This window comes from Camarhynchus parvulus, chromosome 6 (assembly GCF_901933205.1).
Source record: "Camarhynchus parvulus chromosome 6, STF_HiC, whole genome shotgun sequence".
Classification (NCBI taxonomy): Eukaryota; Metazoa; Chordata; class Aves; order Passeriformes; family Thraupidae; genus Camarhynchus; species Camarhynchus parvulus.
In genome coordinates, this window is record NC_044576.1 from 32075445 (window position 1) to 32092286 (window position 16842).

General features: G+C 43.6%; 1 protein-coding gene across 2 annotated transcripts in view; it reads left to right on the plus strand.

The window, feature by feature from the left end:
• The first annotated feature begins 1516 nt into the window (after positions 1-1516).
• ZRANB1 (zinc finger RANBP2-type containing 1) overlaps positions 1517-16842 on the plus strand; it is a 40560-nt gene continuing 25234 nt past the window's right edge. The window contains exons 1-3 of one of the 2 annotated variants that reach the window (XM_030951583.1): positions 1517-1736; positions 13499-13596; positions 14306-15156. In XM_030951583.1, the coding sequence (XP_030807443.1) occupies positions 14343-15156 (814 nt within the window). In that variant the 5' untranslated portion in view covers positions 1517-1736; positions 13499-13596; positions 14306-14342. Of the gene's footprint in view, positions 1737-1868; positions 2032-13498; positions 13597-14305; positions 15157-16842 lie in introns of those variants that run through there. The other variant, XM_030951584.1, reaches the window with a different exon arrangement.

Here is a 16842-nt window from a genome sequence, read left to right on the forward strand (position 1 = left end):
GACTCCAGTCCTGTTTGCTTGCTGGACAAAGGGATTTTCTCTAGCACAGCTCTGCTGGAACATCTCAGGTGCTTTTCTGCTGACTGAGGGAGAAGGGATGGATCCAGCTGGTCCAGGATGAGTTTCCCAATGCAACTCCAAGCCCGAGGCATTGTCTAACAGAGTCTGGGAATGGGGAATGAAACCATGGAAATAAGAAAGTGCTAAAACATCTCTCTGCCTGAAATAAAAGCCTGAAATAAAAAGTAGTAACTGCAGTGGGGGAAAAAAATCATGTATCAAATGATGTAAAACCCACGAGGGAAAAGCAAGGATGTGGAGAAATACACATTTTCTGTCAGTGAGCCTACAAGGGCAGCTTAAGGAAGATGCAGTCTCGCAATTTTTGAGTGGAAAGCAAAAAAAAATATTGCACAGCCAGCACAAGGACTGAACCCAAGGGTTGGCAGAGCTGTTGTTGCTGGTCTTTTCTTCTCAGAAGATAAATGAGCTTTGCACTGCGAGGCTGCTGAGCCCTTTTGGGCAGGGTGACACCCTGAACTCCAATCCCCAACATTCACTGCCTCGAGTCAGGAACGGCTGAAATCAACATGTGGAGGAAATGTTTAAATTTTATTTCACAGAATCAATTTAGATTTAAAAAAACCCTCTGAGACCGAGTCAGACCTATGACCCAACACCACCACATCAACCTGACCATGGCACCTGGTGGATTCTAGATTCCCATTAATTCCTTCAGTTGTTCCATAGTCAAATATTTCCCGAGTGCTGATAAGAAACAGAGGACAGGGTCTTAACTGCAGCCAGGGGAGGTTCAGGTTGGACATCAGGAGGAGTTTCTTCACAGAAAGGGTGGTTAGACATTGAAGGGGCTGCCCAGGGAGGTTTGGAGTGCCCAGCCCTGGAGGTGACCAAGGGCTGGATGTGGCACTCAGGACTCTGGGCTGGGGACAAGGTTGGACTGCATGTTCTGAGAGGGCTTTTCCAACCTCAGTGACTCTGTGATCCACAAACCGTTGCTGCCTGGCCATGTGCCATCGCAAGTATGTTTTTTGAGGGATTACTCCCTCAGGAACCCGCGATGTCCATATACCCCATACTACGGCGTGTGTGGGGAAGATGCTCTCGCCTCCACACCACAACGCTCTGCGCGTTATCTCCGGCAAGCCAGGCGCATGTATGGCTCGGGGAAGGTGGCGGGGTGCCGATGAGCCCGAGGGCCTTGCGGGGACAGCCTGGAACAGCCGGGAATAGCCGGGAATAGCCGGGAATAGCCCCCAGCGGCCCCCAGGGTGCCGCGGGTCCCGCCCTGAGGGGCCGGCACGGGAGGCGCCCCCTGGCGCCCGCCCTGCGCGCGGCACCCCGCGGCACCAATGACATCACCGCTCTGCGCAAAGAGCCGCCCGCCGATTGGCGGAAGGCAGGAGCGGGTCCAGCCAATGGGCGGCGCTCAGGGCGGCAGGCCGCGCTGACGTGCTGCTCGGCCGTGCGGGGGTTTATTTTGCTTTGGGCCGCTCCGGCCGCCGCCATTAGAGGAGCGCGGGCAGAGCCTCCCCCCCCCCCCCGCCGCGCCGAGTGGGAGCGCCCGCGGCCGCGGCAGCCGCGGCGCCTCGGGAGAGACCATGTCGTGAGCGGGGGGGGAGCGCGGGAGGGGGGGGGGGCGGCGCGGGGCGCAGGCGGCTCCCAGTGCTCCGAGCGTGTTCCTGAGGGACTGAGGGACGGATCCCGGCGGAGAGGTAAAGCCCCCGTGCTCTCACTGCCCTCCTCGGGCAGCGCTGCAGGACGAGGGGGCGCGGGGGGAGCGGGGGCGAGCTGAGCCGGGGCCGAGCGGGGACCCGCTGCGGGGTCGGGGGGGCTGTGAGGAGGCGCCTCCGGCGCGGCCCCGGATCCCGCTGCGGTCGGTGTCCCGCGTGGAACGGCTTGCTGAGGGCAGGCAGGCTGGTACAGCCTCCGTACAAAGGCAGGAAACTCGGATTTTTTCTCCCGTGGCTGCTGCTCCGGACCCCGGGCTGTGGTGCCTTAGTGTGCCTGGTGAGATCATGCCTGTGCTGCCTCCCACCCTCCTGCTTTGATTTTGTTGGTGGTCGGATGTGCCCGTGTGGATCTGCACGCGGTGCTGGAGTAGGTGATGGGAGTGATGGGTTGTGTCTGTGGATTTTGGGTAGCAGAACTTCATGATATTGTCTGTCCCATCCTTGGAAGTCCAAGTTGGACAGGGCTTGGAGCACCCTGGGATAGTGGAAGGTATCCCTGCCCATGGCAGGGGGTTGGAACAGGATGATCTTTAAGGTCCCTTCCAGCCCAAACCCACTCCGTGATTCATTCTGTGATCACCTATTGTCGATGCTTTATCAGAAGTAAAGTACAGTGTGAGATGTATTTCAAAATCGAGCTCGTCTTTGGGAACCGAAGTCCAAACAAAAATTAGGAAAGTTGGATTAAGGAGCGAGGCAGACCTTGGTAATCCACGCTGCCAGCGCCTCCCTGTCTGCCTTCCCCGTCCCAGCCTGCAGCAGCTTCCTGGCAGGATAAGATAAACTTGTCTGCGGAGGTCATGGATGTGTCTGTGAGTCCTTCGTATGTGTCTGTGAGTCCTTCCTTGGGAGTGACAGGATCAGCCTGTCCGCACAGCAGTCTCCGCTCCCTCGGGAGCGGCGGGTGGCAGAAATCATGGAGAAGATGGATCGGGGTGTCCTGCACGGCTGGCACAGCCCGGCTGCTGAGAACTTTCTGCTGCCCCGGTGACTTTCAGCCATGGCAATAATGACAACTTTTTCTGGAATTCTTGGGGGTTGGTGTAGTAAACAAACGTTGTTTGACGGGCTTTGTGCTGTGCTTGAACACCGTGTCACAAGTGGTGGAGCTGGCATGTGAGTTTAGTGCTTTCATGCGTTTGTTGGGGCAGAAATTGAAAGGTGAGATGTCTTCTGTGTATTAACTCCCTCTTTCTCTTCTTAGAGCTCACTCTCTTGCGAGCAGAACCTTTTAACAGTAGTTCAGGAGAGGTCTGTTGTAATCAGTTTTGTTTTTCCATCTGCTTATTGGTCTCACAGAAGAGATTTGTGAGGCTTATTTATTTTTCCCCCCTTTTCTCAGCAGTTGCTCAGACAGGGGGAGACAGGTGAGCAGCAGGAGGTGTTCTGGAACTCTTGTTGGCCTCCTTCTGGAGGCCAAGCTGAGTTGGTGTTTCAGCATGTGGAGGCTGGCATGTCGTATGTGAAGGATCACCTCTGGTTTAAGTCTGTCACAGCATTCAAAGAGAATAAAGCCTTTGGATGCGTTGCATTTCGTGGGATTTGTGAAACTCTAATTATGTGATGTAGTTCTCTTGAAGGAAAAAGAAATTGCTACCTTTACTTTCCTTCTGCAGCTTAAGCAAGGGCAGGCAGGTGGGGGTGACACTGTCATCTGTTCCTGAGGAGCTGTGTCTATTAGCATTCTCTCAGAAGTATAATTACAAATATTAATGCAGTTGGAATGCTGAGTGGCACAAAAGCATCAACGGGGTTCATGACAGGAGCGTGACTTTAATTGGGGACTAATTCCAGCTCAGAATGGGTCAAGGGGACATTTTTAGCTTTGTGTGTGGCTGTTCTCATTGTGTAAAGTCCTCAGGGACAGGAATTCCCACCCATCTTTGCTGCCCTTTGCAAGAAGAATCTGTAAATAAACCAGAAGTGTAAGTAGGAAATGGTTTACTGATTGAATGGGAGGTTATTTTTAATACAGTCAATCAAATAATCAAATGTTCTCTCAGGCTCTTTAAAGTGAGATTTACTGGCTCCTTCGTGTGGTATTAAGTTGGGTGTTAATGTTTCACTTTCCAGCTTCTCTTTGCCATATCAGTTCTAGCACAACTTCAGATCAATACATTCCTTGTCGTGATGTGCTCTCTGCTAATCACAGCAAAGCATTTAAACTGCTACTGCCAGTTCTCTTCATAAAATCATGCCCTTTCCTCCCCCCAAAATTTGAAGACTGGGTTATTTTGGGCTGTTCAAAATTGATGTCAACAAGTAAGCCTCAGTTTAACTAGATGAATTATGATCCACAGTCTCCTGGTACTAAAATGGAACTAAACTTTAGTTTGGCAGCTGAAAATGGCTGGCTTAGCTGTAACAGAGTTCTTAATTTTTTTTAAAAATAGTACTATGTGTGAGGAGGGAAACAAGGCAGAGTTGAAAAGATAATTTTTTTCAACACAGCTGCTGAAGAGTTTGCCATTTCTCTTGTCAGATGGAATAGCTTGGTAAAATCAGTTTAGTAACATAGATAATTGTAACTTTGTCCTGTCAGTTGAATGGAATTTATTACACCTTAAAACTTTTGCTTCAAATTAAGATTTCAAGCATTTGGGATCCAGACACTTTGCTGGTACTTTTCGTAGCATTTCTTGTGTAGCTGTCATTGCTTCAGCTTGCACAGGATTGTGACTGTGCTCATTTTTACATCATCAGTGGCTGGAGCACAGCTGCTCTGTGTAGTTAATTTTTTTAGAGCTTTCTTGACGTGCAAGATTAATAATTACAACTTTGAGGTCTGTCAGTTAGCATGCTTTGAAAGAACAACTGTCATACTACGAGTGTGTTAGTCTACAACAATATTTATGATTTTATATTTCCTTCTGTCGTGGCATAGGCAGGTGTTCAGGAGCTCTGTACTCAGACTGGAGCTGTGTCCACCTGGCATTTTTCAAAACAACTTTTTTTCCTCTGATGATATCCCATTGATGCAGAAACTCAACTTTGGTGTTGACCAGGCAGAGGAGAGATGTGGAGGGGATGGAGCAGGGAATGAGGGCAGTGAGGTTTGAGGAGGGAGCTGTCTTCAAGAGGGGCTGATATGGAGTCCCTGGTTCAAGAAAGCAGAAGGAATAGGAGATTTTTTACAAGGAACATGGGCAGGTAATACAGTGGAAGCATTGGTGGTGACTGGTATGTGCAGAGCATCTTGTCTAAGAAGCAGCCACGTTTGCAGCCCTTTTGCATTTTCTGCTGTACGGGAGATGAAATGAAGTTGGCATTTTTCCCTTTGGTTATTTGGGTTTGTCTTGATGTAATCTGTTCTGCTTGTTCTTAAGGCAAGGATACTACTGCGTGGTTTGTTGTTGTTGTTTTTTGTTTGTTTATTTTTATTATGGTCTACTAAGTTGGATTCTTTTTTTTTTCCTTCCTAAAAATGGCTTGCAAATTTTAAATTAAGAACTGTTTTTACTACTAAGAAAAATGCTGGAGATGACGCAGGATTTAAGATCTTTAGGTTCAGAACTGAGCTGAAAATACCTGAAGTGCTGAGAATGAGGTACAAAGTGAAAATAGACATGTAACCTGCTGTCCAGGGAATGTGGGGCTGGAAGGATGGGCTTGTGTCTGCTTTGGCACATGGAAAGAGGGCTGTGTAAGTAGGACTTGTGTCTGGAGCTGTGAGTGGTGAGCAAGGAGGCTGCAGCCTTCTCCTCTTGCCCTCCCTCCTGCTGTGCCAGAAGCCAAGGCACGGTGCTGTTTTATTTGGGTTCTGTTTGCCATTACTTCTGTAATCAAATGTTAAGGTTTCAAAATCCTCCATGTGGTTCTTTGACTTCAGCTTGATTTAGCATCTGGTCCTGAGAAGCTGTTTTTAATAGAACAGAGAAAGTTGGGGTTGCTGAGGAGTTCGTGGGCATTAAGAAACTTCAGTAGGGTATGTTTGTTGGTAACTTCTACATGTTCAGGAGTTGGGGTTCCTGAACTAAAGAAAACTGTTAGAACCATGATTTCTGTGACTCTGGAAGGAAAAATAAACTTGAATGCTGTTTTTTGTTTGTTTGGGTGTTTGGTTTTTTTTGTGTGTAGGTTGTTTTCCTTTTTTCAGTGTGTTAGAACTGTTTTGATCAGTAATCTTTTTGTGACTTTGAATTTACACGCACTTTTATAGGTCCGCTCATTTAAAAGCTCTGTGATTCTTGGTGCAGTCAGTTGATTATCTGGAAAGAAAAATGTCTGTCATAAAGCTCCTAAGTGTGTATAATTCCAGCAAAAAATAGTAAGTTTGTTTGATGATTGTTGGTTTATGAGAGATTATTTTTTTTGTGGCTTTTGGGACCATAAGTGCACTGTGAGAGCTTGACTTGTGGCTAATGGGCTTGAAAGTATTCCTTGAGTCTCCAATCATCTTCCCAGTATCTGAGCAGGGATCTGGAGAGACAGCTGGCATGTTTATTCCTTGCTGTTATTTCAGTACTCCCCTGGAGCAGCCTCAGTCTACAGGTCTTGGGTTCAAGAAGTGTTGATGATCCACTTTTGGTTTAACTGGTTCTCAGTGCCCTGGTAAGTCAGGAGTGTTCTGTCCTGGGCTTTGCTTGTCATTGACACCGTCTGACAGATGGGCCACTGGGTTCAGGTTTTACCTGCAGAGGCCTCCCCTTACTGGGGGCCTGCTGAGCTCATTTTTATCTTGCTGAAGGGCTCAGATGGGCTGCTGGACTAGTTACATTTTATTTTTGACCTCCCCATTACTGTTTAGCTGTGCAGGGATAAAAAGAAATGTCACCTCATGGCTTTTAAAAGGCTTATTTAAAGAAGGTTGTTCAGTGTTGCCTTTAGTAGAAACTTACTCCCACTCCAGAACCTGTTATTACTGTTTTAGAGCTGCTACTCTGAAACTTTCCAGGAGTGCAGAGTACCCTGCAGTGATTAACTCAGAGATGTGAAACAGATTACTAATCATATGGTTAAAAAAAGGTGATTGAAAGAAAAAAGAACTGTCTCTAGAAGGAGTTTGGATTTGTTTTCTCTGTGGTATTTGACACTAATTCTTTGCACTGTGGTAAGCAGCAGCATCCACACTAGTGGACTTTGTGTGCTGTGATAATGGCATTTTTGCTACTATTTTTTCTTTTTCCCTCTTTTTGATACTTTGCTGCCTTGCCAGCATCTTAGGAAGAACTGGATAAAATGAGTGTCGTTTGTTCGGCTCACTTGGGCTGGGACTTGCCTGAAGTGTATTCCAATAGCAAATGCTTTTACCAAAGACAGTCCTTGGCTGTGTCTGAATGTGGCTCATCGTCAATTAGGAGCAAAGTGCCCCACAGTGGGTGCTGAGTGTGTGTTTCCATGTTTCCTTGGGAGGCAGGTGGTTTTCCTCCTCCCAATGGTGACTGCCTGTGTAGCCCTGCTGTAATTTATGGTCAGCCAGTGTTGAGGAGGTCCAGGGGATAATTACAAGAAAATGTACAAGACTTGGTGTAATGTTCCTGCCGTTGGACAGGTTTAAGTGTTTCAGGGTTTTGATGTCTGACTGCGCCGTGTGTTTTCAGTCAGAGCGTGACATCTGGTTTTCCTCCTTGTGTGCGAGGATGGCTGAGAGCTAAACAAAAATGGGTCTGGTGTTCGAGGCACAGTCTAAACACAGATAAACTGGTTTTGTATTTGACCTCACTTTTTATAAAGAAACATCTTGTTCAATTTCTGTACTTTGTCCAAGGCTAATGTCTTTTTAAAAAAGAAGTTTTAACAGTTCTGTTGTTTTATTGTGTCTGTTTGTTACTGTAGATCTTAAGTCAGTATTCATCTGTTGCTGTTCATGTTCAAATTCATTAAACGCTGCTGGCTGTATTTATGCAAATCTTCTATCATAGCTCATTATTTTAAGTAATTTTGCTTGGGTTTTGATTAGTATTGTGTGGGAGATGCCGTGCATTATGTAACTGTTAAACTGCTTACCCTTGTTTGCCCAAATGGTGTTGGTTTCTAAGCAGTCATATTTAGTCCATCCTAATGTGTAGCAACATCTCATCTGGACAGTCATTCACTTTTAATTGAGCTTAAAACAAAACAAAAGAACAAGCCTGACAAAGAAAGAGAGCTGAACTGCAAGCTGCTGCTACTGGGTTTTTATAGGTTGTTTTCAGCAGTTAAGATTTTCCTAGCTTTTAGTCACAAATGTAATAGAGCTAGATGGAGTTTGACCCATTTGAGATGAGTAATGAATAAAATGCAAACTTGCACCATGCAAATTGCACAAGAGGGTTAACTGTAGTGGCTAAGAGCACAGAAATGCTTCAAGAGATAAACATTAAAATAAAAATAAAGACAACAGAAAGAGAAAATGTTTACTGTTCTCAAATATCTGTTAATTCTGTAATAAGTTTCCAGCTTTTGCAGACATGTCCGTTTACATTAAGTTGTAGACCTAAAGTTCATTGTCAGTCTTGTATTTCAGATGTCTCCAAAGATCAGAAGCTTGCCAGATGTTTTCATTCTTAGTGCATGGAGCATTAGCAAAATTGGACATCCTCTTGCATTAAAGCTGCATATAAATTCTTTTGCTTATGAAAAGTCAGCAGTTGTGTTGGAAGTGTGAATAGAATATTGAAAAGAAAGCTGAAGCAAAATCAGCGTAATTTTTCTGAATACCACAAATACCTAATAAAGTAGATTTAAGATGCTTTGAAATGAGATAGTAATCCATAAAGCAGAATGAAAACAATTTTTTATTAATTTTATGTAAATGAAACCCATCTGAATTCACCCAATGAACTGACTTCTGAATGTGTTCAGAAGTTAATTCTTACTTTCTTGCTTTTTTTGGTTAAGAGAACTGTGTTTCTTGCACTGTGTTTCTTTGTGAGATCTGAAGTCTCCTGGATTTTAACTCATTCCCCACTTATAAAAGTTTTAGGTAGTGAGGCAGGTCATACCTAAAAATCTGCAGTAAGGAGTATTTTTGGTGATCTGGACTGTCAAAACTGAAGAAAATGTTAGAAGTCACTTACCATGCTAGATTGAAAATATTTTCATTGCAACTGTGTGACTATTTACAGTTTTTTTTTTCTCACGCACCATTACTGCTGTAGCTTATAAATTGTGTTGTGATGTGCATGGGAGTGATTGGGTGTTTAATGGAATTCAGATTTGTGCCAGTCTGAGCTGGATGATGCTTCTCTTGAGACAGCAGCCTCATCCCTGCTGCTGGGGGGAGCAGAGGAGCAGCTCCCCTCCTCGGGAGAGCAGAGGTGATCCGGGTGTGTTTGGAGCAGCCCTGAGGATGGGAGGGTGATGCAGGCAGAGCCTCCCAGCCCTGCTTGTATCTGTTTGCTCAGAAGGGTTTCTGGGTTTCTGCATTCTGGGGCTGCTGCAGTCTGGGTCCAGTTCCTGCTGTCGGCACTGCACACAGCCAGCTGGTGTTCTGTAAGGAAATCAACATTTCCTATGTAAAACCCCCACCTCGTAGAGCAGCTTGCAGAAAATTATTCCAGTGCTCTTTTGCTGAGATGACAGAGTGTTTTCTCCTTTTTGCTGCTCTCTTTGGGACTGAATCATTGCCTTTTTAAAGAAGTGTCCTAACAACCAAAGCAAACTGGGCTTGTTTGTTAAATTCCTTGCTTGAGTGTGTTTGGGCTAATGCAGAAAATGCTTCTATGTTTATGGTTTCACAATAATCTTTCCATTCTTATAATACATAGATACTACTGCAAAGCTTCCAGATTAAGTGCTGATCTGATCTGTTTGTTCCATTGACAGGGTCAGGGTTCTTAATTTTGTTAAAATTAATTTGAGGAGATGACAACGGAGCTTATTGTTAGTTCCCATCAAACTACAGAAGCCCAGGTTCAAGTTTTCTGCTTTTAATATACTGATCTGTGGAGGCTTGTACTGAGTTATTGAGAAAGAACAGCAAATAGCTGAAGGTAGAGTAAGTTTGGTAAGGTAAGAGAGGAAAGTCAGCAAATGTCCACCTTGGAAAATAAGGCTAGGATTTGTGGAAGGTTTTACTTCTGTACTCCTGAAGTGCTGAATTAATAGATTCTGCATTTGGTTATTGAGATCCTTTTCTTTCAGAAAAAGGTAGTTCTGCTTATTGTGTTCATCTGAGAAGTTGCTTTAGTGTTTTTAAAATAAAGGAACCAGCCTGCCTTTCTTTTTGGAGCAGCCTGTGAGAGGCAGCTGCAGGGGGGGAAGGAGGGTGGTTCTTGATTTGCCTTGCAAGTCTTGCTGAAGGCTGAAGCTGGCACCTTGGGCTCCCTTTTTTCCTGTAAACACAAAAGCAGATTTATTTGAAAATCCATAGACATGAACAAAATGAATTGGAGGTGGGAGCACTGCTTTGATTGGTGTATTTACGTAAGGTTTCAGCCAGCACAGATGCCAGCACCATCCCAGCAAAAATCTGTGGTGTAGATTGGTCTAAATCAGCATCTGGCCTGTTTGCAGGGAGGGCTTGATGGTTTAATGAAGTGGAGCTCCATATTGTTCCTTGTTTGAGCCAAAGGAAAAACAACTTCTGGACACAGCGAATAATTAAATTGAGGGAGTGTAATATATCCTGTCGTAAAAGTGGTATTTGAGACCTTCTTTGTTTCTTCCCAGTTTGTGTGAGCTGTTTGGTGTTTTCCTGTGCACCCAAAAAGAAGAATGTTCTTAAAAATTGAAGCAAAGCAAAAAAAACCACCAAAAACTGGTTCTTCTAGGTCACCTTTTACAACTGACTTCATGTAGTAAAAGGGTGATCTGATAAGGTTTTGATTTGTTTTTTTGTTCTTTATACAGAACTTAATATATTTTTCTCTTCAGTGTATTGAGTTACTCTACAGGTACATCCAGAAGATACTCAGCACACTGTCTAAACTGATGAACTGGAATTTGTTTGAAGTTTTGTGGGTTTTAATTTCTTGTCTGCTCGTGCTTTTTGGACATAAAGGCATGCACCTGCACTTCACAGTCACTGTGTTGCTATTTCTCTGTCAGAGGAGGTGCTCCATGATTCAACTTCTCCTCTGTGAGGAATCTAAAATAACAAGTTGACTTGAAAACAGAGTCAAAGAAGTAATAGGGAAAAAATGTAATAAGCTTCAAACTGCTGTGGCTGGATGGTGATGCTGTATCATCAGGAAATCATAGAATCACAGAGTGGTCTGAGTTGGAAGGGACCTTAAAGCTCATCTTGTTCAATCCCCTGCCAAGGGTAGGGACACCTTCCACTGTCCTTGTTGCTCCAAGCTCCTTGGCCACTTCCAGGGATCCAGAGGCAGCCGCAGCTTCTCTGGGAAATCTGTGCCAGGGCCTCCCCACCCTCACAGGGAACAATTTATTCTTAATACCTAATCTAAACCTACTCCCTTTCAATGTGAAGCCATTTCCCCTTGTCCTGTCACTGCAGTTCCTGATGTAAACAAATTGGGTGGGTCTGATGTCCGTGACCTCCAGCTCTGCTCCCACCAGACCCATCTGTGGGAGCTACCGTGGTGGGTAGAATTGGAGGTCAGATCAAGCAAAAAACAGTAAAAAAACCCCAATGGTGAATTTCCTCACTGTACTTGATGTTGGCAGAGCTGTCAAGGAAGAGAAATTGTGTTGCTCTATTGAGCCTTTTTTTATTCTTTACTTCATAATAACCCGAGGCCTTGTGTTCAGAGGTGGTGAGCTCATATCTCAGAGGCTTTCAAAGCTGCACATACTCATCCTCTCTAAGAATGATGTCTGAGAGCATCTGCTTTTTAAGTGGCACAGAAGATAATTGCAGCTAAAAAGCTGATCTTGTGATACCTATGAAAGCTTTCCTGTAAGGTGGGATGTCCTGAGCTATTTTGTTTCCTGAGTAGTATCTCAATGCTTGTTTAGATTGTTTTTGCAGCCAGCTGCTTTCCAACTTGAGCTGCAATCTCCTTTCCCAGTCTTAATATCACTAAAACAGATGATGTCTTGTTTTCATGCCCCATCCCAAATGTGGGTTGGGATTTCTCTGCAGTGGGAACTGCTTTGTTTAAGGCCTTACAAACCAGAGCAGGGAAGAAACCATTTACAGTTACACATACCCATCACAGACTGTTTATGGATTTGGTGGGAAGCATCACCTACTCCAACCAAACCAACTTCTGCTCCACTAGGAATTATTCTCAAGCATTGGAGTATTGGGACAGCCAGTTCTGGTGGTCCTTGGTGGCACAGTCTGTTGGTGGCAGTGGGCAGGTGCATGGGCAGTATGCTCCTGCCTTCTCTGTTCTGAAAACCCTGTTCAATTCTCCCATGTTTCTAACTGCAAAACATTAATTCCTAAAAAAACTCTACTGTTTCTAGAGAGAAGAAACTTATTAAGAAAGTAATTAAAAACCTTATTTTGGGAATTGAGGGAAAAGCTTTGACCAAACGGAATAGATAAATCTAGTGTCTAGTGTACTCATATAGGAGGCGCTTTGGCAAAGTAGAGAAACTTTTTTTCCTTAAAATTCCCAAAAAGTCTTCCTTGCAAAGTCACCTTTAGTAAAATCAAGTTAACTTTGTATTCTGCTGTATATATGTATTTTTCACTTACTGTATTCTCCTGTATATATGTATTCTCCTGTATATATGCATTTTTCACTTACTTTGTCAGAGATATGGGGCACCTGGTATGATCCAGCTCCTTTTTTCCCATTATAAATGGGCATGGACGTCTGTCAGGAATGGTGGAGGGGAAGCAGCAGGAAATGTGATTGCCTTTTCAGCACATTCCTCAGTGTGACACAGTTTTATAATGTAGAGGTGGGAGTGAAGTGCTCTGCAGGCTGTTCAAAGCAGTACTGTGGAACTCGAGCTTTATGAGAGAGCTTTCTGTGCTCCTGATTGCTCCTGGGCTTTCATGCAGCATAAATATGGATTGCTATGGAAAAGGATAGTGCTGCCCTCTCCTCTGTCCCAGCCATGCGATAGCCCCTCATTCATGCAGCCACCTGATCTGCTGAATAGATCACTTGAGCTCTTGGAAAAAACCCATGTTCAGAGCTGGAGTCCTCAGGAGGAGATAGTAGGAGTAAGGCTGGCAAATTTAAGTAGAAGTTTCAGCTATGCCTTAATAGAGCAAGGTGTGTGTGAAGGTATTTCAGTGAAGAATGTACTAACTCATAAAACACTGGCTAATTGAGGAACAGGTATTAACTAATTTTTGGGTTGATGTGTCTAGTTTTGAATTCAATCCTGTTGTGCAGCTTGTTACTTTTAGTTTCCTAGGTTCTGGGTGGTTTTGTTAGCTGAGAGAGTAGCAGTAGGATAAATAAGAAGTGTCAGTCAAGTGATGTGACAAGTTTGTATTTAATGAGTTTTGCCTTTTTAAAAGCAGCACTTTGTTGAGTTTTACACGCTGGGTAACTATTCTGGGCTAAGGGAGGAATTGCTGTGTACGTTTGTCTGTTTGTCCTTTATCTACCTGCCTTACCCTTTCCCTCTATTATGCTCTCTACACAAAGCTTTTTCTGCCTTCCCCGTCCAGAGTTTCAGATTGCAGTGAGAGTGTTCATGGATGTTTTGGTGTGAACTTGTTGCTTGGATCTACTTCTTTTACTTCAGCAGATTGACCACTTGTGTGGCCACTGTTTTTTTATAAATATTGGTTTATTTTAACCAGTCTCTGGTGGCCTCAGCAGGTCATGACTGGGTTTAACTGAGTAAATTGGGATTAGAATAGGTGTGGCATTTAATAATTAACTTTCTGGTTACTCAGGTCCAGTAGGAAACCTGTAATGACTCTGTTTTCATTTTGTTTACAGGAATAGTTATCTGCTTAGTCTCATCCTTCGTATTCGGCAATCTGAAGAAAAGGTCTGAGCCAGCATGAAGACAGAATCCCCTCTCCATTAGAGAAAAAGTGAGTTGGAATTGGGTTGAAATCTGAATTTGTATCATGAAAATTCTGTCTTAGCCTGCCAACACACACAGCTTGTGCTTGCTTTCAAGTGGCATTTTCACTTTGTAACACTATTGATATGGGCGATGTCCAGTCAAGACCTAGTCTTGGTTAAGCACATTTCTAAAATTTTCAAATTGTAAGTATTTTATGTCAATTCCAACACCCTCCTTTTCTGAAAGAACTGCTTACTCACTGTGTAACTGCCCACCTGATACCCTCTGTCCTTCCAAATCCTGTGAGGTCTATTACAGGACCTAGACTTTGTGTTCCTTTTTTTTGTTCTGTTGGATTCATACTGAGTTTTATTTTAATAATTTAATATTTATAACTTGTTTTTGTAGCTGTACTGGTCATTTCCCCAGTATCCTCAGTGCTTAATGGGTATTCTGAATTTGTTGGGAATTGCAAATTTGAAGAGCTTAAGAATTATAGGACTCATTTTTGCACTAGTAAATCCCGAATTTTGCGTGTAAACTGCTGGTAGGTCAAGTCTTACCCTTTTCATAGTGATTTTACTCCCCTTAGATGTTGTAATAATATCAAATAAAAAGACTGCCTGTTAGGCCAGCCTGATTTTTATATCCATGGGGTTAAATCTCATTCATTTGTTGTTTTGAACAGCTCCTTTGCTGGCTGTGTGTACTGATGGTGTGTTCTGACCCCTCAGCTTTCTGCTCGCCGCAGTTCATTTCAAGGAGTGCACGATGACAGAGCGTGGAATTAAATGGGCCTGTGAGTATTGTACATATGAGAATTGGCCTTCTGCAATCAAGTGCACCATGTGTCGTGCCCAGAGACCCAGTGGAACAATTATCACAGAAGATCCTTTCAAAAGTGGCTCCAGTGATATCGGGAGGGACTGGGATCCTACGAGCACTGAAGGAGGGAGCAGTCCTTTGATCTGCCCGGATTCCAGTGCAAGACCAAGGGTTAAATCATCCTACAGTACGGAAAGTGCAAATAAATGGTCGTGCCACATGTGCACGTACTTGAACTGGCCAAGAGCTATAAGGTGTACCCAGTGCTTGTCTCAGCGCAGGACCCGGAGCCCCACGGAGTCCCCTCAGTCCTCGGGCTCCGGCTCCAGGCCGGTCCCTTTTTCCGTGGATCCGTGTGAGGAATACAATGACCGAAATAAACTGAACACAAGGGCTCAGCACTGGACTTGTTCTGTTTGTACATATGAAAACTGGGCCAAGGCCAGGAAATGTGTTGTGTGTGACCACCCCAGACCCAACAACATTGAAGCAATAGAACTGGCTGACACAGAAGAGGCTTCTTCCATCATAAATGAGCAAGACAGGGCTCGGTGGAGAGGCAGCTCTAGTAGTGGTAATAGCCAAAGAAGATCTCCACCAACAACCAAACGTGAATCTGATGTGAAAATGGACTTCCAAAGAATTGAATTGGCTGGAGCTGTTGGCAGCAAGGAGGAGCTTGAAGTTGACTTCAAAAAACTAAAGCAAATAAAAAATAGAATGAAAAAGACTGACTGGCTGTTCCTAAATGCTTGTGTGGGTAAGTTGTTTACTGCTACCTTCTGCTCTTGTGCTGGCGGTTAAATATTTTGGGAGAATGAAGAATTAAAACAGAAACTTGGCATTTGATTTCAAACCAGCTTTTTTTATCTCTGCATTTCCATTTAAAAAAGTAAGCCAAATGTAGAGGTTCCTGAAATAGCACCTGCTGAGAGAGGCTGTGAAGTTCATCCATAATCTGAACAGGGTTAGACGTGTCTCTCAAGTGTACTTGGACTTTTTTGACCTTTTGTAGAAATGGATATTCTTGTAACCAAATCCTGTTGTTCCATGTAATTGTCAAAGGGTGGAAAAATTATAAAGCCAATCTGCAGAACACGAGTGCATATAGTACTGTAAAAAATGCCATTAATGGATAATTAAAATTACTTTTCTTTTTGCTATGGCAAGACATGCTCTGTAGAGTCAGCAGCTGCAGCTTGGGAGTATTTGTAAACAGTGTAGAGCTTGCAACAGTACAAGATGCTCTGTCAGATGTTAAAAATAACACCAAAATATGTAGCTCCAAGAAACTGCATGTGTAATACTGACCTTGAAAGTAATAATGTTGTATTAATACACATACTGTGTTGTAAATGTTTACAGGCTTTCTGAAAGTATTTTTGAAGTCAGCTGCTTCAAAAAACATTCAAATACCAATTTTGTTTTGTATTTTAGTGCTTTCCTAAGGAAATGCTGGATAATTCTCGCAGTGCTGTTAAAGAACAGAGCCATGTGAGAGCAGGGTTTTCTTCAGTTATTGACCTTGTGAGTTAACTCCTGTGCTGTAGCTTCCCAGAAGCAGATATCGCGTGCCCCAGCATACGAGCAGGTTCAACACTTGAAATATGCAACTATTTTTAGAGTAAAACACTTCATTTGAAACTCTGGCTCCACTAGTATGTCTCATGCTGTTCCTTAATGTTTCACAAAGTCACTTCATGGTTGTTGTAATCAAAAAGCTAATTAGTGGAGCTGCTTTGTTTAACATATTTGATAAGGTGTAAATGTTTTTGTGGGTATGCTGTGTTTGGTTTCTCTGAGCTAATAAATATTCTGGTTTATTTTTGTGTTGTGTGAGTAGTTAGACATGCACACTTCCTTTTGGGAAGAGATGCCTCAGTATTTCCTGATACCTCCAGTTCCTTACAACCTTTTCTCCTTCTGAAATGAAGCAGCTGAAATTCTGTGTGGTATTTTTTAAGTTACTGAGTGCCAAGGGTCAGTTGTTGGAGGTTGTTCCTATGCCTGACAAGAGTGTTTATCTTGCATTCTGATAACAATTGTATTAAATATTTGGCTATTTTTTCCCTTTGGGTTTTCAAAAGTGATTTTTTTTTTTTAATATTCTAATATTACTTAAAATATTTCACACTTTCTGATTTATCCTGTGTGGGAAGGGTTGTATTTATATTTAAGAACGTGGGTTTGCAAGTATGTACTATATAGTTGTACATAAAAGCCAAAACCATGTTCGTAGAAGTTTTGTAATGCAATAATGATTTGGTCTGAAGGGATCTTGGTGAGAAAAGCAGAATGCAAGTGGAGTTGTGTGCTGATTCTTACTGCTGCCTGCAGAAAGCTTTCGTGGATTTCTTTCTCTAACTTAAACACCTCCTGTACCTCCTGGGGGAGAGGGATGATGGGGGCACAGGAACCAGCAAACAAAGCTGTTAATTATCTGTCC